Source organism: Periophthalmus magnuspinnatus, chromosome 21 (genome assembly GCF_009829125.3).
Source record: "Periophthalmus magnuspinnatus isolate fPerMag1 chromosome 21, fPerMag1.2.pri, whole genome shotgun sequence".
Lineage (NCBI taxonomy): Eukaryota > Metazoa > Chordata > Actinopteri > Gobiiformes > Gobiidae > Periophthalmus > Periophthalmus magnuspinnatus.
This window is the reverse complement of record NC_047146.1, coordinates 12304626-12331356: the sequence shown is the minus strand read 5'-3', so window position 1 is coordinate 12331356 and position 26731 is coordinate 12304626. Positions and strand designations below refer to the sequence as shown.

Sequence of the window (26731 nt, the reverse complement as noted above, 5' to 3'; positions counted from 1 at the left end):
GTTTAGAAAGAGAGATGTTTGTGTCTCAATGCTAATACTAATTTTGAGGTATAATAAATATTAAAACAGCACCACAAACTGAAGTAATCTACTTAAAAAATTGGGTTGTTTTTATTTTAATTCATTTGAGTTTTAATAGGTTTTTTATTTTATATTTTTTTTATTTTAATAAAAGTGACTGTTAGCTTTGAGACGCAGCATAATTGTGAGTATTCCATCCAGTCACAATATAATCCTACTAACAATTTTGATGATTTTAAAAGTAAAAAATATTGTTATTTCAGTTATTTTATTTTATCTGACTATTTATATCCTACATCAACCTTCATTTCATAAATCCGGTCACAGACTAGTGGACTGGTGATGTATCAAAAAGTGAATTAAGGATTTTTCCGTTGCTTGTTCATAGTGTCAATAATCATAATAATTGTGTGGAGTAGCAGAAATACAATTTTACAATTTTCCCAAGCAAATTTGTTATTGTGACATCCCGAATAGGTTTGTTTTCCAATATTTTGTCACACCTTGAATGCCGCACAGTGTTCTATTGATCCTATAGCTACACCGGCGCCTACAGCGATAGCCCTCGATTGTTTAAATCCTTATGGCCAGCAGATTAAGGGATGAGACCGGCTGAACATAAAGCAAGAGCCACGTGGAGCGGCTATGGGCAGAATGAGCTGGAGAACTGTGTGTGAGGCGACAGAAAAGACACAGGAGTTGGACTGATGTTGTGAGTACAGTTGTGTATGTGCGTTTGCGTTGTAAGTGCGTTTGGTGTGTCCCCAGTTGGCTCATCGCGTGCCTGCCACTGACTGTGCTGAGTATGTGCTTTGTGACAGCAGCTCAGAGAAGTCTTGAAGTGGCAGCACGGAGGAGGAGGAGAGCGCTACCGTGACTTTGCACACTAGAGCTGGAGAGCTAGCTGCAGAGAAAATAATGAGAGTGGATTTTAGGTGGTTGGATGTTGAGAGATGGGAGCAAGGATGCAGTTTTTTGCAGTAGTTGATGTGTTTATTGTTGGTTAAGATTTGGTTAACTGTTTGTAAATTGTTTGTTTTGCAACATTTTGACCCGCAGAGCTTGGCATGGTGTGGAATTTTGCTTGCGTTTACACTGTCACTTTTGTAGGTCAAATGGTTATTGTAACTTTTGAAGCATAGCAGGTGCAGAGTTCAACTGTTTGTAAGGTATTAACAGTAGTAGAAGGAAACGCTGAGTCACTGATTTTTGCACGCTAAAAGGAGGGAGTAGGTATTTAAATCTAGATTTCATGGACCACCAACCAACACAACCAATCTCCTCTCATAAAGTGATATTTCTACACTTTGATTGGTCATTTTTACCCATTGACTTTTGTTTTTAACCTCCTACAAGACATTTTTAAGCACCTTCCTGATGCATTCTCATTGTATTGTCTGAATACTGACATCAGGATGAACCAAAAATACACAGAAATTTCTCAAATTTGTTAATATCGCCCATCCATTTTGATTATACAAACATGTCTCCATCTCTCGTGTACCAGATAGTTTTGCGTGTACAGTTGCCCTGGTGATCAGTTAAACTTCAGAGCACTGGTGTGTAATCAGCGTATGTTTGAGAACCGTTTTGTGTTAAAGAAGAGTTCAACTTAAAATGAACTAGACAAGTGCCATTTATTACAAGCACACTTTTTGTACTCCACATTTAAATATTATTATAATTTCCTGCTACTTGCTTTTTAGATTACAAAGACTCCCAAGGACAAAATATATATATATAAATACCTAGATACGAACAGTGAGTCACCAATGAAAAAAATCTAAATGGGTCAAAATTGGAGCTTCCCTGATCATAGTTTAAATCAGGGGTGTTCATTACGTCGATCGCGAAGGCATTTTGGGTAGATCACGTCCCGTCATCCATCCAGTCACATGACTAATATACAGGACAACAGTCAGATTACACCTGACCCTAGGTCACATCATGGGCGCTGCACACGCATAAACAAGCACAAGTTAGCTTAACCCTATAGCGTCGGATCCTATCGTCGCAGATAGAGCGCGGTTGTGGACTTTTCCAGCAGCGTAACTCCGCGCCCAGTCGTGCTCTCATGTAAATTCAAACGGCGTCTCAAAGCGGAGACATGGGGCTATCTAAATATTTTAAAGTCATTACGGTAATCTGCCTCTGTTATCCCTTGAAGGTGACGAATGAGAGCGCGGGTGATGCGGGGATTTTCCCAGTCATTTATTCGATGCGTAAAAGAAAAAATACGGATGGATGTGTAAAATAGAAGTAGTTGTGTGAAAAAATGTAGTAAATTCTGATACTTCGTTTAACATGATTTTTATGGCTATAAAAAAAGACAAAACCGTAATCAACATGATTAGCTCTGTTATCGCTTTTAAACGAAAAATGCAATTTTACTCCTGGCTGTCAGAAGATACTGCCCGAACTCTGCATCCCTCACTGATTCAGTGCAAGTCATCAGAGCAGTAATCATCATTCAAGTAATTATGAACATGTAAGAAGTTCAATTGTGTTGTGCAGTATTATCTCATGACGTTGTGCAAGGTACATCAAAATGCACTGTACATTCATAATTCATAATACATTTACAAATAAATATATGTTTAACATTTTTGTATTAGGTGGTAGATCTTTCAGACACGATCATTTTAAAAGTAGCTCACATACTGAAAAAGTCTGAGCACCCGTGGTTTAAATGATCTTGATCTATATCCAAACTAGTTTAAGACGAAATGTTAATTTTAAAGAAGCTGCTATAATTGTGTGTGTGAAAATTGTATTCTATTGTCTATTTTTTTTTTATCATTACGCCATTGAAATTTATCATGCATTGAGCTTTTTCCTTAAAAATATTTTGAAATTGTAGTATCATAATAACACTAGTACAGTACATAATGGCAGCATAAAAACATGGTATACTGCTTGTTCCTCTGTTCCTAATGTTCTTTAGCATGACACAAACCTCTGTCTCACTAAAATGTTTTTTTCATACCTATTCTCGTAACTATTCTCTTGCAAACCCACTATCTGTTATTGTGTATATTGTTACTCCGTGCTGCGTAGCTCTGCAGAACATGTTTACCCATTACATTTATTAAATTCAAAAGTATTTTCGTTGTACGATTTACGCAGCCCTACTGTGGTGTTGGCAAATTGAAATGCAGTGTGCAGTTTAATACAAAATATGAAAACACTAATTTCATTGTCTCAAAAGGCACGACGGATTGAAATGCGTTTTGTGGCATACGGGCGCCCTGTGGCATTTTGGGATTGATTGGAAATTAATTGATGATTACACCTGAGAACGGCAAATCGTTTAAATTCTGCGGCGGTATGCAAATGGCTGTGGGGCTTTTATTAGAGCTGCATATTTGTCTATTCTTTACTCAGTGTAAGAAAGTAAATGCTCTGTTATTTACATTTGATCGTGTTGCAGAAGATCAGAGGAAGTGCCTGAAGTGTTTTGCCAAGGACACAACAGTAGGGCAATAGGTGGGGATGGGGATTGAACTGAAGGCTTTGGTCACCATTTTGGAGATACATTCAGTTATTTCTAATCAATTTAAACACTGTGTACACTATGTTTTCTGGCTGTGGACCTGCTCGTCTCCATGGAGATGTTATTGTTTTGCTTAGAATGTTCTATATGGTGTGGTCATTGAAAAACACCTTGAAAAACTGCTTGATGGAAATGTTTAATGGCATACTGTGGAACATTACAGGCAAAGCAGTAACAACCCCTAGGAGGCAACCTGGTGACGGACCCTATTTTATTAAGAAAGGCTACCTCTTCACTTAAAGCTGTGGTATCTGATGTTCACACTGCTGAACTTGTCCCTGGTTGTTCTAGCTCATAATGCACGATTATACATATTATATTATATTATATTATATTATATTATATTATATTATATTATATTATATTATATTATATTATATTATATTATATTATATTATATTATATTATATTATATTATATTATATTATATTATACATATTATATTATATTATATTATTTTGCTTGTAGGTCTGTCACGATAACACATTTTGAAGCACGCTATATTGCTACAGAGGAATATTGCGATAAATGATAATATTGAAACTACAATTAAGATAAAGCGGGATAATCCCAGTAAACCATATTTAAATAAACATTATCAAGCTGCAACAAATAAATAGCAGAAAGGACCTATAATTAGCCACAGAAGTTACTTATTCTACCCTCTACAGCCCAAATCGTTTCATATTAAAACAAAAATAACAAAAATCTTGCCAGTTTTGCAAAGAAAATTTACCCATGATAAATATTGAGCCCCAAAATATTGTTCCAGCTTTCATATATTGAACAATAAGTCAATGTAGTGATTATGGTGACTGTTTGTTTTAACACGATACGTGAAGTTGGGGTGGTGTATGAAATTTTAGAGGTATGAGAAATACATCTTAAAGTTGTACACCATACTGGCTTGATTTCAAATATTCAAAAGTGGAAATCTACATATATTGTATTTTCTGAATTAGCAGAGTGAATTTTCCTTCATTGTTGAACTTTGACCCGCCCGTTCCATCTGAAAAAACACGCCAAACCTTTTCTTTATTTACTGTATTGCATTAAACAGCCCAGTGCGTCCCGACAGCCAGGAGCAGGCAAAAGTCAACTGGATGGCTGCGTTCAATTAGATCTGCCCATGTCTACCTGCCACCCCCTCGCCCCGCTCTGCCAGGCCACCTTGCCCCTTCTCGAGGAGAGCCGTGCGTGAAGAAGAGGAGCAGGCGTACAGGTGCCCCCTCTGCATTCTGATGAGGAGAAACCGACAATCCACACCTGAATGCTTATATGCTGAAATGAGTGGCATCCTTTTAACACCAGTGTGTCCTTTGAACTATATGTGCTTGGCGTTATTGAAGATGAGTGAGGTCATTTAGATGAACTACTGAAAAAAGTAAGGATTTCAATAGTTACAGTTATATGTTAAGAAGTAGCAGTTTTTTTAATCCTACCTTTCCCAGGAGATAGAGACATTTCATTCTTTTAATGCCTAATGCTTTGGAACAATCCAGGTCAATCATCTCCATGGAGACAAGCATGTGATTGAAGTTACATAGAGCGTCTTTAACCACAGTTCAGGATTTAAAATAGGTGTACAGCTTGTGCAGTTCCAGCCTTGTTAATTTACAATTTTTTTTGTTGCTATGGTAACGTTGGTGAAATTGCATCTGGATTTGTATGGATTATTAATTAAATGACACAATGTTCTTTTTGTTCAGTTTTCTGACTTTATTAGACAAAAAGGCAAAAATAAACTGGAGCAGACAGAGTTTATAATGGGAGACAATGGGGAAGAGATTTGGAGTCTGTATGGATAGGAATATGGCGGGGTAAAAACTGTTTTTCTGCTGGGTCAAATGAGTCTTTTGCACCAGTATTTCTATAGTAAAAAGGGCAAGGGAATTCTAAGGAAAAGGCCTTGTGACACTGCAATGATTATAAACAGAAGTAGTTACTTAAATATCACCATGATGTCTTTTAATACTGCTAAAACATTCAACCATCTAAAACAATAGGCCCACTTTTGTCCCATTTGTGTCGTTATTTTCATTATGGATACTTCAAATATTTTAAGTTTTGAATATGGGAACTTACCCAAGGTTCATCCAAAAACCCTTCCCAACCATTTAACATCTTGAAAGTCAATTTTAAACACACCCACTACGACTAATTCCTCTACTCTTTTGTCATTTCCGGCACTGGGACATGCAACTACAATCAAACAGCCTCTTGGGGATTTACCCTACAACCCTCACATTATCATCAGTCTGGGCCAGATACTAAAACATGTTGGTAGGTTTGTGTGACATGGGAACAGTCCCACCCATGTCATACAAATCCTGTTATCTCTGCTCCAGCACAATTAGCAGGGCCGTGTGGACGAGTGCTTAGACACAAATGGCCCAGGCCCCTGGTTAATCCAATGAGAGCAGAGTGGGGCCCACATCCAGCCTGTAAAAGTGGTACACAGGGACTCCTTCCTGACTTGTTGCTTCCTCTGTGAGATTTGAAAGGCAGTTAAGTGCTTAAGAGCTTAAGGGTCGGAGGCAGAAATGAGGTTAATTCAGATTAGGCTGGTCTGCTGTTGGGCTAAGGACCTCCAGATTTGCTGACCAACCCACCCAGAGCACTATGGTCCATTCTGTTGTAGACTCCAAGCATGTGATCTTTAAGAACTGAATTATTATTCAGTGACTTTATTTGAATGCCAAAGTATATCAAAAGTGGGATCACTGAAATTTTTTTACTGAAATACTGAGTATGTTTTGTTGCATAGAAAAATGAAGCAGAATTCACTTTGTCAGTATTTAAAGGTCCTATATTAAGCAAAACTGAGTCTTGTGATCGTTACGCCATGTTAGAATGTTGTTACTTCATCAAAAACACACCTGGAGTTGAGTACCCCTTTATTATTAGTCTGTCTACATCTCCAAAGCTCAAAATGCGCTGTACCACCTTGTGATGTCATGAAGTGGCAGTTTTCAAGTTAACAGCTCCTTTTACCTTTTGTTCAGTAGAGATGGGCAATTCCAATAATATAAATTATTCTATGGAAAGTACATGGAGTTTCAAAACACATTGAAACACTTCTTGTATTACCACATGACATCACAAAGTGGAACAAAGTGTTTTGTGTTTGAGAGAAGAACTCAGTCTAAATAAGGGTTTGTGTGTTAATCATGTGTGAAAGAGACAAAACACAACTCAAGGTCTGTTTGTGATGAACATTATAATATAGATCAGAAAAGAGAGTAATATGGGCACTTTATTCACTGAAGCAAGACACAGTGTTTTGCTTGTTGTAGTTACTGATGTCTTTTTTGAAAGTTTGAGGTATTATTTTATGATTTATTTCAATTATAACATTTTCATTTTTTTATTTTTCTGTGTGTATTTTCAAACAGGTATTTTTTGTATGATTTCTTTTCTATTCATATTAATATGTTCATTATGTAACTTTTCTGGTGGAGGATCTGCCACCTGCACGTCTCCAGTGGCATTAAACAATTGGCAAATTACGATGAAGACAAACAGATGGCGTCACCAGGCCAAGTTACAGGTCAGATCCACGGAGAATACAACCTTCCTCACAGTACACAATGCATGTTTTTCAAGGTATTTTCAAGGTATTGAGCAAAAGTGAATGCCATATTGTGGAACATTCCAGGAAAGGCATTAACATCTCCATGGAGACAAGCAGTTAGCATGGCCTCTACAAGAAAAGTTACACATTGCACCTTTAAATAACATTAGATTGAAAGTAACAGAGTGTAATGTATTTTGCGTATGCTGTCCATAGATATAAATAGTGTTAAAACATTTAGACACTTGCCGTTATAATTAACAAATCAAATCAAATTATTACATATCTTTTGAATAGAATAAAGTCCACAAATAGTCTTTCAAAACAGGAAGAAGTCAGACCGACTCTTATGAATGAACGGGTCACTACCGATTGAATTAGAGTGATGTAGTCCAGTATTGCAATGGTAGTTCTACTGATCTACAACCTCTTAGCCTCATCCAAATGTGGGAGCAGTACGCTACATGCCCCACAGAGCTGCGGATGTGTTAATAATCTCATAACAGTGCACTCAGCCGTGAATTATGGGGCCATCACAAAGAGAGACGTTACGTGGAGGTATACGGCGGCCTGGGCAATATGAGCATGTAATGGCTGCAGAATCACAAGGCCCGAAGTGATTGATGGCCACACACTCTTTCATTTCCCTGTTTTATCTGTACGGCCCGACGAGATCAGCTTTCGTTTCAAATGTCATCAATTATATCACGCGCATTGGGAAGTTAATCACAAATGTAGGATTCCAGCAGCGGCTCTGGACACTCCCGATTAAAGAGCAATAGATTTGTAGATACGAGTAAATTAAGTCCAGTTGTATTGAGTCTGTGGGTGCTGGCTGTAAGGTGGAGTTCTATTGTGAAGTCAATAGATATTCTTCAATTGAAATTTAATGTGTCTGTAGTTATAGTTAAAATCTCATTATGCTGTAAAACAATGGATAAAAACTGCTGTGGCATCACATTAGCCCCATGAAAGTTGTTACATAAGGGAAATACAAATTCTCAAGTGGTAATCCTATTCCTGTATTGTGTACTGGTTTAGTCTGAAAACTGACTTATTTACTGCTGACAACAATTGGATTTGGTCCCCTTTTTACATTTAAAACACTGTTATGTTGATAAAAAAATGTCACACCAGGGTCAAGACGTTGAATTATTTTGCAAATGGTGTTGGTGTTTAGCATTAAGCCATGTCTTTGTGCTGAACACTGAAACATACATGACTACTGTGTATCCCAGAGGCGCCTGAACTATACAACATGAATACTGCAGTTTTTGGTTTGGAGATGTGTCTAGTCTTTGGTAAAAACTATTAAAATGGCAACAAAAGTAGATAATAAAATAAGAAAAGTGACATGTGCAGTCTAGACTTCCAAACAATAGTATTATGGGACTATTGTGATGTTTTTGCACTTTTGTGTTTCATTTTTGTCACTCACCAAGACATTTAAAGACCCATTTTCGCACATTTCTGATTATCATAGTCTAAATATCACTTCTTATCATGTACGATATCTATCTCAAACATACCTGGAGTTGTGTTTCGTTTCATTCACGCACACAAATCCTACATATTTAAGCTGAGTTCGTCTCTCCAACTGAATAACTCTGTTCCACTTTGTGATGTCATGTAGTAATACAAGAAGTGCCATTGTGTTTTTAAACTCCATACACCTTCATTAGAAACAGTCTGACGGTTTTAGCCCTGGGATTGCCAATCTTTACCAAACAAAAGGTAAACGGTAGCTGTTAACATGAAAACTACCACTTCATGACATTACAAGGTGGAACAGAGCATTTTGAGATTTGGAGATGTGATGTGTGAATGAACCAAAACAACATTCAGCCATGGTTTAAAGCTCACAAGAGTCAGTTTGGTGTAACATAGGTCCTTTAAGAATCTGAGTTTTACTGCTGAAGTGTGACAAGCTGGCTTTGTTGTAGTACGCACTGTATGAGCCATTAGAGGTAATTGCTTCTTCAGTGAGTCTATGGAGGCTGCATAAAGCAAAATATTATATTGGTTCAGCTTCAATTTCCCAGCACATATTTACTGTACTATATTGTATCTACGTACCAACCACCGTGCTGTTGTGGTATAGCAGCTCTGGTTTATAATTGCAGACTTTTGCTCCTGGGAGTGAGCTGACAGGTTAATGGACATAACAACAGACTGGACATGACAGTTAAATGGAGAAAACCTTATCAGCCTGTGTGTTGTCTTAGAACGGAGGAACAATTAGGAGCGAGAGAGAGGTGACCCCCGAGTCTTGTGAGAGTCTTGTGCCCCCCGCTGGTCTCCGAGTGCTGCTGTCTTTGGCCCAGAGTGGAGAGGAAAGGTAAACACCGCGCTTGAAGGGATCATTACAGTAACTCCTGGAGCAGATAGGGAAATGTTTAATCATGACTGCTTGTTTTAGTGTCAAGGGGAGCTAATAGGGCAGTGAGAAAACATCAACCTGAGTGTGGGGGCACTATCCAGCTGAATAATCTCGGCGTCGTCCAAGTTTTTTCCCGTTTGAGTGGCATCCATTTTTTGTCAGAGGTTACATCAGTTGCCCTCTGTGTTGCAACAGCGGTGAAGTGTAGTAAATACAACAATAGTACGCATGCACTCAGCTGAAGTTTGAACAACTCAACACTTAAAGGTGCTGTACCTGATTTAACTGTCTTAAAAAACCTACAAAACACATCTAGATCATTTTTGAACTGTTTGCCATGGTCACAGCATCCAAATTATTCACTGCAGTAAGTTTATAAGCACATCACGACACTGCTAACAGCAACTAGCATGCTAACTGTGCACCAGTGTTACTTCCCGATGATGAAAACACGTCACAATTCGATGCAAACAGCGCATAAGTCCAATTATGAACGTAAGAGCTGGTTTTACAGTGTACAACAATACAAATATACAATGAAAAAACTGGAGCGTGCCTTTTAACCACAGCACCATTAATAAAATATAGCTATGAAAAATAATCCCGCATTGACAGACCACTATTTATTTAAAGACTAAATGTTGTAGTAGCTTCAGTTCATGTTTATATTAATATTTGTTGACCTTGTAGAGTTTCCCTTTACCATTTATAGCCTTCAAATTACATAGTTTTTTTCTGTTTCTTTTTAATATTCATAAGTAGACTTTAGGAAACAAACACAAACATGATGGATTTCTCTGAATGTGTTGCTCAAGGTCAGAGTAGACTATCCACTTGTGGCAAATACAAGAACTACTAAAACTAAAAATCACATTATATCAACATCATAGAGGGATTTCGGGAGCCATATTGTATATTAATAGATTCTGGATAATTGTCAGCACAGCACTTTGAGGAAGCAGACAGGAGCATTGGCCCGGGGCTAGGCCTGGCACCATATTAGTACAACTTTTATTTCCGTACATGTCAACTCTAGTTTTTTCCATTAAACCATCTAATATATCAGCATGTAAGTGAATATATAGAGAAACATAAGCTGCATGGATGGAGGACAGGGGCCTTTATAACTCTATGAGCGATTCACTGGTTTTGAAAGAAATTTTCAAACACAAAGTCCACAATTGTTTAACCGTATCATTATTTGTTACAGTACGGGGGACACATTTTGTTTGAATAAAGCCAGCACTTAAAGCTATTGTGGGAAAAAAAAAAATCATGTAATCTCTCAGCTTTTAATGAAGTTACATGAATGCATTATATCCCGTGTACTTGATTTTGTTCCGTCAGTGAAGAACATGTTTTCTGAGTGAACTGTTAGCCCCGCCCACTTAGCTCCTCCCCTCATTTTGATGTTGAACGATAGAAAAACAACTGCCTACAAGTGACGGGCAGTCGTTCCCACGTGGTTCTCATCCAGTCCCATTTCTGAACGGATAAAAGTGTACTTAGTAGAACTGTCGATAAATTCAGATGGCAACTGATTCTAAAACTAGAATAAAGAATAGATACTTATATATACAAGTATCTGAAAAACATAAAAAGGACAGTTTTGGACCTTTCTGAATAGATTTGTATGGTCTTGATCTATATGAGCTAACTGGTATAAGATGAGCGTGACCATGATATGTTTTTAAAGAACCAATCTGTGTTGAAAACATTCACTTGTCTAAAAATAGTGTTTTATTTTCACTGGGCTAGCAGGTATCAAGTCTTTCCCCTGGTACACTTAGCACAGTTCTTTTGACTGCCCTTGTATGTAGGTATGTGTTCTCCTTTGCGTTCCCATGGCCCTCCAGAGCTCCAGTCTCTTCTGTAGCCACATCCTGGTATCAGCTCTGAATGGAAGTGTCTCGGGTATCGCTTTATGACCAGACTGTAACTGTAGTCAACTCATTGTGTGGCAAAACGCATGGCCTTTCTTAGTCACACTATCTAAATTTAATATCCTGCCTGCTCTGTCTTCCCAGAATTGTGAATGGAGTCAGTAGTATTTTAGGCTGGCTCAAATTGAATGTTCTTCCATTGGCTACTGTTGTGGATTTTTGTGGAAGATTTTTTTGTAGCATATATTGTAGTTGTTTCATGACATTCTGGAGATTTATTTGTACATTCAGAAAAAACATGCCCTTTAATCAGTGCTCCAGGACAACAATTTTGCCCGTGCGACTAAACATTTTCTTTGGGCGCACCGGTGAGTGTGACAGATCCTCATCACATCCCTTCTCCTGTGTCATTTTTCCTCATTATAAACGTGGATTAAATAATATAAACACACACATATACGATTGTTTTAATTGACAAAAATCATGAATGCACTCACTCTCCCTTCACTTGCTCAGGTCGTGCTCAGGTCACGCTCTGGTGCACACAGCAATATTGACCACAGAGATCATAAGTTTAGATTAAAAAAAAAAAAACATAATAGTGATCTGTTTGTGAACTTAGACACTATATTTACCTTTAAAGAGAAGCATCAAACTTGTAGATATCCCATAATGTTTAGTTACTTAAATGTAAAATGGCTGCCAATGCAACGGAAAGTGAACAAGAAAATAAGACTAGGACGTCAACTGAATAATGAAATTGAACAAGGTCTCGCTCTGCACTTACTATAGTGAACTGCGAAGGTCCTTAAAAGCGCAGACCTCTCTTACTAGTTTTGAAGCCAGTATTTATTTAATGATGTTTTAATTAATTAAACTTATTGGGTACTAACTCATTCTGTTTTAACTTAAAGACAAGATAAATTCTTAATGTTATACAATCAAATAAACAACTGAAGTTTGAATAGATAAAACTTGTCATTATTGAGATATTATTTGGTTTATTTTTTTTCTTTAGTAAGTGTGTAGTATAGAGTTTAACAAGTGTGTAGTGTAGAGTATGAATTGTATATCCAGGTAAAAGTAATTAGCCCAGTTTTTTATGTGCACCTTATTGTTGAAGTAAGTTAAGGACAATAAATTACGATGACTTAAAGAAGCGGTGATCTTTGGTGCACCTAAATCATGTTCTGGTGCACTCAAATGAAAATCTTAGACACACCGGTGCACCCAACTCAAATCGTTAGTTTGGAGCCTTGCCTTTAATCAACTGTTTTGTCGACATCTAAAGCTCATTTTGTTGTCAAGGCCGAGCTAACCAAGACCAAGGAATGTACAAGGAAAGTGGCAAGCATGACAACCTGATTTATGGGTAAATGTAACAGCACGTAGATGTAGAAGTAATAGTACTTTAGGTAGTTTTAGTGTTGATTTATTTATGTCTGGGAATGATGTGGAATGGCATTTTTTATGATGAGCTAACCCTGTGCTTTTTATAGAATACTGCATGAAAGACGACATAGTAGGTGTCTGTCTCTGCCCTTAAGCCTCTAATCTGGTACGAATAGGGTGTGTTTGTTTAAATGTTATGAAGTCTATAGACCTGCAATTGCCCTGTGAAGAAAGTTATTCCTGGTTGGATTGTAGTTTGATGGCAGGGCAGAGGTGGCATGTCCAATGTCCTGCAATTTTGTCCATGATTTATGTTCCACAGGGTGACACAGCAAAACCATTCTATGTACACGACAAAAGAGCGCATTTGAAACGGAAACTTTGCTATGCATTCATGGCTACTTGTTCACACTAGATATCTCAATGGATCTTACGTTTGACTCATTTTTACCAGTACTGTCTATTATTAGAATAAAGTCAGACCACTACACTCCCTACTTGGGTTGTGTCCAACGTGGAATCACAACATGTTCTTGGGATTCTTGCTCATCAAATGCGAATGCTCCTGGAGTTGTTTACAATGTGCAGTCTGAACAGAATCCTACTTTTTAAACAAATATCACAAATCTAATCACACGCAATACTCGTCACAGAAATCTCCATTCAAAATTTTCCCAAGATTGTGCAGTCCTAATTGAAACAGTAAAAGATCCAAATGTGTTACCGCAGTGGTTAGCGGTTTGCGGTTAGCGGGTAGCAGTCAGCGATTACCTTAAAAAAAAATTTCTTATGTGTAAATTGGGCCTAACCTTTGGATAGAATTCTCCCTTCCCTGCTTAGAACTCTCTGTAATTTTCCATGTTTTTCAACTTTTGTTTGCAAATTTCTTCTTGATTGGTGTAAAATTATCATTTATTATTGCCCCATCAAATCAAGTAAACATTTGAGAATGATAAAAACCTGTAAATGTATCCTTCATGTTGATTAGACCACCACAAGTGTTGATGTTTCTATTACACGAGTCCCTCTGGCCAGGTCTCAGTCAACCCTTCACTACAACAGCCATCTGCAGCAAAGTGGCTCCTAAACTGAGAATTACTGTTGGCTTTGACGTGCTCATCTTGAGGAACACTGCAGTGTGCTGGCCCCGCGTGAATGCCCTCTTTCTCCCCCCGCCTGGGCTGCCCACCCTCTCAGCCCCTCACATTATTAGTATGCACCACGGCCCCTCTACCTAGTGCAGGTGGGTGTAGCAAATATTAGCTTTTCAAATGAACATGGCCACCCTCAGATATTTAAAGACCGAAATTGAGAGGCTTTCTTTTTTCCCCTGGCAGAGCGTTCCAAACCAGCAGCAGACAGTTGGGTTACCTCCGACAAACACCAAGTAACCAGTGACTCGCAACTGTATGTTCTGTGGACGAGCTTTTTATTAACTTGGGGGAAAAGGAGGAGAAAGTTGACTGAGTTCATCGAGTTCAACTTATAAGCAAACAAACAGGAGATGTTTACTGATGCATGTACTGCCATTGATGTGTTCCTAGAAATGGACAGACATAGGCTATACCTTTACTCACGGTGTTAATGTTATTTTTCTTGATTTACATTAGCCTTATAAGCCAATATGTTGTCCAACCACATTTCAACCACTACTACTACTACTGTTGAAGGTAGTAGTAGTAGACTGTATTTAGACAGTGCGAGTGAGTGATTGGTGTTGTTTGATGCCAGTGGCACAGATTGGCATCCTCGCTTCTGTCAGTAGGGCAGCTGAGGGTCTGGGAAAACACATGAAGAATCAGGTATGTAAATATTAATAGTAGTAGCAATAGTCTAGATGTAAAAGTAACTCAAGACCCATACATTATCTTGAAGTATCAGTAAATCAGTAACTAATCTTGAGCACTTGTTCCTCTTCCACCTCTGGCTATCAGATATAATAACTCAGCATCTCATTGCAGTCTAGCCTTACAAAGGACTTACAAAGTGCACTGACACTCACAACAGCAGTATATCTATCTGAGCTGTTGAACCTCTCCTTGCCCCACAGTCAGACAGTCAGAAGAGCAGCCAGTGACCACAAGCACGCTGCAAACCCAACCTTCCACCACAAAAACCTCTGTCACATTTTCCGAGACATGTCCTTCCAAGACACTCCAGCATATTTTGCATGACAGAACTGCAATTCCCCTTTAAAATATGAGCATTAAGGAACTTGAAGGAAAGAATAGCAAAGACTTACTATTGTCTCACTGTCATTGGATATGTTCATTAACATTGAAAGGTAAGAAAAGAGGGCAGTGCAAGCCTGGCACTAGTTTGAACTTCACCAGACACCCCGCTTAGGCGTGGCTAAATCAGTTAGCGGTAACACGATAGTTGACAATTCACACTGTATTTAACCAGATTGCAAATTAAAATGTGATCTTGTGCTCTGGTATTTATGGACGTTTTGGGAGTTCCCTTTGCTTATTTTTCAGGTATTAGTGTATGTTGAAATGCTGATGGTTGTTTACTACGTTGGGGTGATATGTTTTAACAAGGAGTACAGATTTTTATCGTGCTGGACCATATTTGGACAGTGGTCGCCAGGAGAGATCTTTCAGTGAGGCATTTACTTAAAGTTGAAGCCAGACATTTACATACACTATATAAAAAGACACTTACACTTTTATTTCTCACTGTTTGACATGAAATCAGACTAAACTTTTCCTGTTTTAGGTCAATTAAGATTATCAGAATTTCTGTTTGCTAAATGCCAGAATAATGAGAGGATTTTTAAGATGATTTTTCATTACAAAGTCAAAATTGACATACAGTAAGATTACTATGCCTTTAAACAATTTGGGAAAACCCAGATGATAATGTCATGTCTTTGGAAGCTTCTGATTTATTGATTTACTGGTTTACTGACAACATTTGAGTTATTTAGAAACATACCTGTGGATGTATTTGAAGGAACACCTGAAACACACTGCTTCTTTGTGTAATATCATGGGAAAGTCAAAAGCCAAGATATCAGAAAGAGAATTGTGGACTTGCATAAGTCTGGTTCATCTTCGGTGCAATTTCCAGATGCCTGAAGGTGCCATGTTCATCTGTTCAAACAATTATATGCAAGTATAAACACTATGGGAATGGTCAGACATCACACCGCTTAGGTAGGAGACGGGTTCTGTGTCCCAGAGATGAACATGCTTTAGTCTGAAATGGGCATATCAACCTAAGAACAAAAGCAAAAGACCTTGTGAAGTGCTGACTGAAGCTGTTAAGAGTGTGTCACTATCCAAAGTGAAACAAGTACTGTACTGAGGCCACACTGCCTGAAAGAAGCCTTTACTCCAAAAGAAACAAAGTCAGATTACAGTTTGTAAATACACACAGGGACAAAGACATGAATTTTTCAAGACCTGTCCTGTGGTTTGATGAAACTAAAATTTAATTGTTGGGCCATGATGAGCATTGTTATGTTTGGAGGAAAAAGGGGAAGCTTGCAAGTCTGAGAACACCATCCCAAATTGTGAAATATGGGGGTGGCAGCATCATCTTTTGGGGTTGTTTTGCTGCAGGAGGAACTGCTGCACTTCACAAAATAGATGGCATCACGAGGAAAGAACATTATGTGGAAATACTAAAGCAACATCACAAGACATCTGCCAGGAAGCTAAAGCTTGGGCACAAATGAGTCTTCCAAATGGACAATGATCCATAGCATACTGTCAAACTGGTTACAACGTGGTTTAAGGATAATAAAGTCAATGTTCTGGAGTGGCCATCACAAAACCCTGATCTCAATCCTATTGAAAATGTCTGGGCAGACCTGAAAAGACATGGGACATGTGTGAGCAAGACAGCCTGCAAACTTGGCTCAGTTACACCAGTTCTGTCAAGAGGAATGAGCCAAAAAGCTTGTAGAAGGATATCCAAAACGTTTGACGCAAGTCATACATTTTAAAGGAAATGGTACCAAGTACTAATGAAATGTAAGTACACTCCTGACTTGAAAGAAAGTAATGAAATTTCATGTCAGACAGTGAGAAAAAAGTGTCTTTTTATATGGTGTATGTAAATCTGGTAAGTCTGGTTTCAGCTGTACATCTAGAGGCAGTGACAGGACGGCTGTAGGCCACAAGTCTTCCTCATCAAAACTTTAGTTATGGTCAGCCTTCGAGCTGCTGACTTCTTGTGTAATTTTTTAATGATTGACTGGATTTAGTAAATATTCTTAAAATATCCTTTTGACTCGTGGGTTCTGGGATTGTGCCTGTTGCCGTCCTTTCTGTACACAGTGTTTTTGAATATAAATATATTTGGTTATTTTTACTATACACAGTATTGTCTTGATGGATGGATGGATGGACAGTATTGTCTTGTCATTAATATGAGCAAAAATGCCTTTAGAATGGTCATAACTCTAATTTAATTAACATCAAATATAATTCAATTCAGTTTTATTTTGTATTGCACATTTAAAATACAACTTAAGCTGCCCAAAGTGCTTCATATAAACAACAACAAACAAAAACAGATATACATAAAATATGACACATAAACAAAGAACAATTAACAATAAAACACTAAGATATCCTGCCTAGCTAGAGCCAAATACCAGGGAGAAGAGGTGGGTTTTTAGTCTGGTCTTAAACTGTGCTACAGACTGAGAGGATCTGACAGGCAGAGGGAGGCTGCTCCATACTGTGGGCGCTAATATAAACATATAAAACGTAACACAATTGACAAATACATTTACCTCCAAGTATTGTGGCTAATGCCCTGTACCCCTTCACCAGCAGCACAGCTGTCAAAGAACCTCTGGTTGAATTTGATGGGCAGTTGTTGAAAAGACCATTGTGTATTTGTCCATTTTAGATAATTTAACACTTTCTAGAGTTTGCATGTCAGTAGATTTGAAGTACATTTTAGTTTGATAGCTACTAATTGCTTAGTGCTAATAAATAACAAATGTCAACATTTTTGTTGCTAATTTTCACCTCAGTAATAGTACACACTTTTGTCAAAAACCACATTTCACCAATGCAAATGTAACTCTAAATGGTGTTGTCTGAACATGTAATTGTTCATTAAATTAAAACATAAGGCTAATGCTGTCTGGAGATTTAATTTACATATATTTAAAAATAATCTATACCCAGGTCTCTCTCTCCTACCCCTCATCCCATTCTGAGCTAAGCTGTTTATGATCTCTTTTAATGCTTTTTGGGACCTCATGGCTCTGTGGTGTGGCCCTCTTCTGTGCTTTTTCACTCAGTGGTTGTGATGGTCAGAGCGGACTCTCTCACGTTAATGTAGTTGTTAACAGCCTGTGGTCGTGGTGCGGTCTGTGTGGCTTTGCTGTTTGCTCTGACGTACTCTGTAAAAACAGAGAGAGGGCTGCTTTCACTGTCCTGCATTTCAAAACCAAGCTGTTACATAATTGAAGAAGCGTACTGAAGAAAAGTTAACATTTTAAAATGTTACAGTTTTTAAACATTTTTTAAGAAGCTAAATGCCAACCATAAAAGGCTCATTGGCTCATAGTTGATTGATTTTTCAGTTTAAAGGTTATTTTTATAACAGCTCAATAGCTTTGGGAAATTCTAAAAGTACCGTATAAAGAGACATCTACAGGTGAGCGAGTGGGCAAGGTTTGTGTCCGGTCTTTTGGAAAACAAAATGTACAACTTAAGCAGTGCGCTCTCTGAGATTTATTTTTGTGGGATATTTTTGTGAATTATTTTTGTGCCACAAAGTGTAAAAGTTTAAGAACACTTGGCAGATCCTTACATTTTACTATTTTATGAGACGATTATTTATGTTGTACTTGCCACTGCGGACATGTTTTACAAATCATACACACAATTTCAAATATTTATAGCTTAACAACTGTGTATTTTTGGCCTATGGTATTTTAGAGCTGTAATATCTTCTAATAGCTACTAAATGTAACAGTATTGATTTTTTAATTCAAGGTAGTTGTAGAAAAGGTTTGTAAAAGGTTTTCTGGTCAAATGAGAGATTACAGTGACTAGTTTCTGTTTTCTATAGTGTTAAGTTATGAGTCATTACAATGTAAAGTGATTAAATAGAGAGATTTAAGAGAACATTCTTTCTATACACAATTAAAATCTTTGCTTTTTCAGACATTTTAACATGACTACAACAGATTTCCACAGACCTGACCTGTAACTTACCTCATAACGTGGTGCCACCTGCTTGTATCTGTGAAGTTTATATTGTTATACATGCTAGACAAAGCATAAACATCTCCATGGAAACTGGGATGGAACTGAGATGGGCCCTCCAGTAGAAAAGTTACACAGTGCACCTTTAACACATTGCTGAGTTGTGATTCTGCTATAAACCTGCCTCTGTCTGTGTCTCTGCAGGAGTCGGAAGATCCAGATCCGAAACATCCCGCCGCATTTACAGTGGGAGGTGAGTGCTCGTCCTTTAGTCCTCCTGTCGTCTGTGCAACAGCCCGTGAGGGGGGAGGGTGTTCTGGTTAGAGGGGGGCTGGTCAGGGGGGCAGCACCACGGAGCACATAAAGCAGCATCCGGCGCCTGACTCACTGGCCTTTACTGTGGAGTCTTTGTTCAAGTGGACCTGGTGTGTGCATAGATCAAATATTTAGAGATATAAGATTATAAGGTTATATAGAGGTTAAACTGTCATTGTTAGAGCTGCGTGGCACAAATTTAAATATATTATCTCAGTACACCTTAACTTGAATATATATTTTGGCACTGCAAGTTTTTTTTGGTAAATTATGTAAAAATATTTTAAAAGGGTTACCACAGCTGGACCAAAACACAGCTAAAATACAACTCAATTAAGAGGATAATGTGGCGGCTGTAAGGAAGAATCACTATGTAAGGCCATGGGGATTGAAAGTACAAATACAGGGTCATATTTTCTATCTGCTTGTGTTTCAATATGGACATTACATTCATTGCAATGACACACTGCTTTGTGAAACCATTTTCAGTGAAAGTGTCAAATTCACAAAAGAGACAAAGTACCCAGACAATATGCGACTGTCTCCCTTCTATCCTCTACTGCTCATCCTTATGAACAGGCTGGCGCTGGAGCCTTATCCCAGCACGATACACCCTGGAAATCCTAGTCCAAAGTCTTACATCTGAACATGCCCAGCAATGAACAGCACATGTACAAAAGACAAAGACGTAGCTGTTACTATGAGTGGAATTTTTGGGGGAACAAAGTGTAAACACAGTGGCTCGTGTCTCATGTATTTGCTGCAGTGTAGGTAAGATTAAACAATATATTTTGACATATATGTACTAGAGAATTAATCAGCAAAGTTATCTGTAATCAAATTATTAAAATAGATGAAAATAATAATAAATACTTGATTATTATTACTGTAAAAAGTGTTATTTCAAGAATATGTATATTTTTTCTTGGTTCATTCTAATAAAACACATTAATGGATTCCACTTTCTTGTTATAAGCAACATTTTGAGAACTTTTTTAGTTCTAAATTGTTCATCGCTGTGGCAACTGTCCATTTTTTTTATTTTTTTCTGAAACCCATTGATAAGACAGAAAAGCATTTCATCTTTTCAAATGGAAGTCAGATGAAACTTCCATTTTGCAATTTACTACCCATCCTCCTGTCTTTTTGCAGGTTTTGGACGGCCTTCTAGCTCAGTATGGTACTGTCGAAAATGTGGAACAAGGTAGGTCCCTCCTGTGCATGTCTCCTCCGCCTGCACCTCCCATTCGGCCCAGGCATCCCACCCCACACCGCCCCACTCGCTCATTCATTCATCTCCCAACAACCATTATCTAAACATAACCCATCTCCACATATAAATCACTCACTACCGTCACGTGTGTGCTATAAGTTGAAGTGGGGACAGCGGCCTCTGGATTCCTGTCTATAATAAGATCTGAGTAATGCTGTTGGTTTTGGATTATAAATTGAAGTGGGCAGACAAGGCACGCACCCAACAGTAGTGTCTCAGCATGTGCATGTGTGCTCCTCCTGTACGTTCTCTCTCTCTCACTTTTGGGGAGGTGCAGGGGGTAATTTGAAGGCGCCCGTGGTGAGGCTTTTGCTCGCCCTGATAAAGTATTTGTGATGGTACGTTAGCAGACAGGCGGGATACGTTTAGGCACGGAGTCTTCTTCTTTTGTGGAGAATATTCTAGTATGCTGTAACTATTTTAAGCACTGCACACAGATATGGATAATCAGGGTTATCTTTGATCTTTTTCTACGCCCCATCACTAACACGAATCTTATTGTGATTTTTCTGACATGCACTGTGATTGTGATTAGGTTTGTGATTTAAATTTTAATATTAGGATTCTGCTCAAAGTTCACGTTTTCAAAACATCCAGGAGAATTGACTCAAGGCAAACTAACACAAGACCCACATTTCAGAACATATTTGTAGAGGACTAACTACACGGTCAGCAGTTTTTATGCAGTACTGTAAAAAATTGTGTACATTCAGATTGCGATTAATCTTGCAGAAGTAATTGTAATTGACTAAATGAAAGATAGATAAGTTCATACCATACTGTGGAACTTTACCGGCAAAACTATTAGTTACATAATGCTTGAGTCGAAACCTCTTTTCCCAGAAGTGAAAAACTTTAGTTATTATTAGTGATGCAATGAGTGGATGAATCAGTGGAGCAACAGTAGTGTTTTTCTACTGATCAAAAGGTTTCTCTCGACATAAACATCATTCGTTGAGGAGTCATTCCCACAGGTGAATGGCGTCATTGTGTACTTGAGAAAGACACTTAGCCCACCTTGCTCCCAGTGACTGCATACATGTGTGAGTGACATGAAGATTCAAGAATATTTGCTTATTTAGAATTACACAGTTTAATGTGATTCAGTTTTCATAAATTTCACTTAAATTAATTTCAAAAACAAAAACACAATTTCTATCACCAAACATCCCAGTTAAATTTGTGTTTAATTTAACTGACATTTTAATATTTTTCCCTGTCTGGGTTGTAACAGTTGTGTATGGTGCACACCTAGCAATGCCCTTTGAAATAATATGTACCAATATTTTTTTTACTGCGCTTTCAATAAATATTTCTCAGTTAAATTCATTCTGTAACCTTGCAGAGTAAATGATTGAATTCAGTATGCAAAATGAAAAAAAAAAGGATATATTAATATAGACATTGTATTTTTACGCCTTTATTGACTTAACAAAATCATCAATCTAGTTACTCTCCCTACATTCTTGATATACTGATTAAGCTTGGACAGCTGTTTTGGAGAGGTTCAAACTATTGAGAGTTCCCAGCTGGTGTGGAGAGGACGAGGGGGCAGAGCCTGGCACCGTGCCCTGTCTGAGCAGTAACACAATTACCTCAACCAAAAGATCGGCTTCCCCCGTACCACCCAAGTACATCCCTCTACAAAAACCCACTCCACTGTACAAAAACTACAGCATAAGTCAGTAAAATGTCTTCTCAGGTCTTCTATAACACCTGTCATGATGCAGTGGGGGTTGGGTTTGGCTGCAGCAGAGGAGTAGAGAGCAGAGTAGAGTGTGATAATGACTAGAAGAGAAAGTGCATGTCAAACCCCATGGACCCATTATAACAGTGCCGATGGGCTCCAATGTGGAAAGACACTTGTGTAAAACTGCTGACGGGGCACGCTCCAAGAACTAAATGTCACTATGTTGTTCTTTGTATTGTCTGTTGTTATGATACAGGCTTAGACAGTAAATACAATATCACCCTAAGATGTTGAGGAGGTGGGAATGTTCTATATTCTATCTAAGATCTCTGCTTCTTTATATACACCGTTTAATTCATCAGTCAATATAACATTTTGTTTTGTGAAATCTATATATATAAACGTAAATATTGATTGAGCATTGCCAAATCAAGACATCCATATAATTTTGGAATAACATTAGTGTGTAGGGTTGGAAAGTAACTAAGTACAAATACTTGGTGGTTTTCAGATTCTACAATGTGACGGTGTCATATTCCCACATGGGGGGCAGGAGACAGATTTTCCTATTGATTACACTGCCCTTTGCCATGAAATATCCAAAAGGTAAATTCACAAATGTGTCACCAGTTCATTTCTATTAATGACTTGACCGTGACAATATTCTTTTTATCTGTCCCCCATCTGTATTAAATGTTATTGTCCTGTAGAATATTGTGATGTCATGTGAAACTTCAATAATTTGGGTAATTGCACTTCCTCAAGTAGATTGTTAAACCTCTACTTGTACTTGTAACAGAGTTTAAATTTAGCATATAATTGTGTAGTTACATTTAAAATTATAGGAGGTACTGAGCACTGACTGAAGTTCCAATCATAAATATTTATCCCACCGCTGTCTCTGTTTTACTTATGTACTATTTTAGCAACACTACTTAGTACATTTTTATTAAAGTAACTGCACTGTAATTTCCACTACCCTTTCTGTCACTAGGTTTTATAACAGTTACAGCTGTTTTAGCTCTTGATTTCTGTAATTAGAGGCAGGGGCACTTACCTTTACACTACCTCGGAGCCAGAGCAACGTCTAATTAGTGAAATTAGTATTCCCCATTTGTGTCATTATTACTGTATGTTTTTGTTCAGATTCAGCTAATTGCAGTGCCCTAGACTCTAGTGCTAAGCAGGACAGGGCTACAAATCTCACAGAGGTGTGTCTGATTCACATTAGACTCTCAGTAGAAGTGATGGTGGCTGTAACTTAAGTCCTGTTGTGTGCCCGTGGCAGAGAGCTTTGTGCCTGCAGACAGAGCAGAGGGAGAGGCTGGGCTGGAGGAGAGCCAGTCCTTGATGATGCTTAATGGATGCACACAGACATATTCAGGACCTATGCACTTAGCCTATATGCCATGTATAATGTATGTGGAGGTATAAGTAATGTGATTATTTCCTGTTTTTACAGTGAACACTGACACAGAAACAGCAGTCGTGAATGTTACATACGCTACCAAGGAGGAAGCTAAAGAGTGAGTATACCCTTCCCCATGTGTGAACAGTGAGGCAGTGAGAGTGAGAGCCAAGTGGAGTCATAGATACAACATGTACAGTACAAACTAAAGGTTATGTCAGATCTGTGGAGAAAGAGCTGTGATTCATCAAACTGTTTGGGTTCAAAATGATCAATACAAGTTCACTCAGATGTTGCGGATTTGAACTCTCTCCCTCAAAGGTTTGCAATTTGTCCCAAAGTGTTCTCCATCCATCCACAGTTTCAGTTTTCTTAGCTGAATCCATCCATTTTAGTTTAAAATTAGGCAAATCTTGTCTTTGTTTCATTCTGTAGCTAAAATTACATCTCAAAATAGACAACCTGAATATGCATTGATGACGTGCATATTAGTCACCGGTGCTGTTTGTCAAAATGTTTATTTTTTATTTCAACAATATGTTTATTTGTTCCTTCAACATACACATATCCATGTACATTTCACAACCCCCAGAGTACAATAAATTAAATGAAATATATACAACATCTTAATCATATAAACATACATATATTTACATATAGACATTCTCTCATCTAGACATATACAATTATCCGTCAAACATCCACATCTCCGTCAGTGAGGAAAAAAGGTACATTGCACGGTTGTTATCTATCAAAATTATCATAACAGAAAAGGCTCCCATACTTCTTTATAGATGTGCATTTGGTCATTTATTTTATAAATGAGTCGCTCATATGAGGCAGTTTCTAAGAGTAAGTGGGTTCATTCTGTACTTTTGAGTGTCTTAGTGTGACTCTTTTGGCTGTAGTGAGAGCAGTTTTCAACCAAAGGTCTCTTTTTTCCTTTATAATATTTGTAAAATATTTTTGCCATTTGTCTGTTTTATGATTATTTTAGCTAATGAAGTGCTGTCTCTGCTGCTAAATACCAAACAAATCCACTCTTCTCCAATAAGCTACATATGGTTTATTTGCTGCTTCTTTAATAGTTTTGACAGTGGTGGCTATGTTAATATAAACACTGAAGTTGCTTTGTGATGTGTTACGTATATGTTTTATTCTTATAACATAAAAATAAGAGAGCAGGAGCAGACTTACCTGTGGTGTGTCCAGCTCCTGTCACTTCTCCTGACGCTCCTGCTGAACCTGTGCTGCTGTTTCACATCAGCTCAGCAACTATTGAACATATTGAGTATACCTTTAAAATGACATGAATTCATTACGTTTAACAAATGTGTCACCTTTGGGTGGTAAAAAAAACAACAAACCCTGAAATCCTTGTCTCTCACATACATACTTTCATTATAACACAATAAATTGGCTGTTATCTAAACTTTATATCCCTTGGTGCACTCTCTTCAACCCAGCCATAATTTAAAATCTGACCCTGTGTGCCTGCTGTAGTTTAAGTGCACAGTAAATACGGAGAAATAGAATAAGACCAGTTAAAAAATGACCAAATATAAACAACACAAAAACAAACACTTCAAACATTGTTCTGTTGCAGTACTATATGTTCTGTATTTTCTAGTTTTCAAAAGTTCAATGCCATACATAGCAATAAATGTGAAATTATAATGGGAAAATTTGGTCAGTGAAGCTGTTTTGTGTGTAGAAACTGCCAGTACTTACCTAATTATAAAAAGGATTATAATGTGATATATTGCTTCTAAAAATGTATTGGGTTGGAGCCATAAACTGTATAAAGAAGTGGACTAAGTGAGTGTGACGTCACGCATAGCGCAATTATAGTACCCTTAATTCACCTTACCCTTATTTAAGCCTGGCACGACACATTTTGAAGTGTAATTTATTGCTACAGAAAATATCCGATAAAAACGATAATACTGAAACTACTTTATGCCGCCTACACAATAGCCCAGTAGCAGGATAATCTAAGTTAAACCTTTTCGAAACGTACAGTATCCTTAAAGAATAACTTATAACTACTATCTATATTGAACAAACCTCTGCTGTTCAAATATTATGCTACTACTAGAAGATAAGCGATAGTATTGAAGCTAAATCATACAAATGACACAATAACCCTAGAGCAGGATTATCAAAAAAAACTGTTCTAAATAATAAAAAAAATAGCAGAAGGCAAAACTTTAGTAGTCAGTTTGTATCAATAATGAGTCACAGATGTTATTTATTCAACCCTCTTCAGTTCAAATCTTATTGTAGTACAGAAAAATAACAAGTCCCCTACTACTACAAAGGGAAAATGCAGTAATTATTGAGCAGGGCCTAACTACTACAACTACAAACTGACTACACCCCTCCCTGATGTCCCCACAGAGCCATTGAGAAGTTGTCAGAGCACCAGTGTGAGGACTACTGCTTCAAGGTTTCCTACATCATGGACATGGATGCTGCTCCGGCCATGCAGACCCCTCGCTCCAGGCGCGGGGGCCGGCCGTCCCGGGACCAGGGGACCCCCCAACCCGGGCCCTCAGGATGTTACGGAGGTCCCCGCCCCAGATCGCAGGACTTCCCCCTGCGCATGCTCGTGCCTACTCAGTTTGTGGGGGCCATCATCGGCAAGGAGGGCCTCACCATCAAGAATGTCACCAAACAGACACAGTCAAAGTGCGTGACTTGTTTTTTTTTTCACTTTGGTTTTGCAAATTATCAGATTTTTCATGCTTGATTTTTCTGAATGTCATTATAGTGCTGAAAATAGGTTATATTGCTATGAAATTGTTTGCGTGAGAAAGTAATAACTGCACTGTGAAACCTTTCCAGTGGAGAATTCTGCTCCTCTGCATTGAGATGGTACTGCTTTGCCTATAATGTCCCACAGTAGAGCATTAAACCCATCTGTCCCTCAGTAAGAATGCATGTTTTTTTCAATTAAAACGCCCTGTAATTAAAATAGGCATGTTGGATTTCATGCTGTGAAACATTCTAGGCACAGTATTAACATCTGTGGATACAAGCAGATGATGGACTATTCTC

At 38.0% G+C, this 26731-nt stretch overlaps 1 protein-coding gene across 1 annotated transcript in view; it reads left to right on the top strand.

Moving 5' to 3' along the window:
- igf2bp2a (insulin-like growth factor 2 mRNA binding protein 2a) overlaps nucleotides 1-26731 on the top strand; it is a 68288-nt gene that overhangs the window by 21944 nt on the left and 19613 nt on the right. The window contains exons 3-6 of the mRNA XM_033987215.2: nucleotides 19190-19238; nucleotides 20453-20504; nucleotides 23726-23789; nucleotides 26072-26362. Of these exons, the coding sequence (XP_033843106.1) occupies nucleotides 19190-19238; nucleotides 20453-20504; nucleotides 23726-23789; nucleotides 26072-26362 (456 nt within the window). The remainder of the gene's footprint in view (nucleotides 1-19189; nucleotides 19239-20452; nucleotides 20505-23725; nucleotides 23790-26071; nucleotides 26363-26731) is intronic.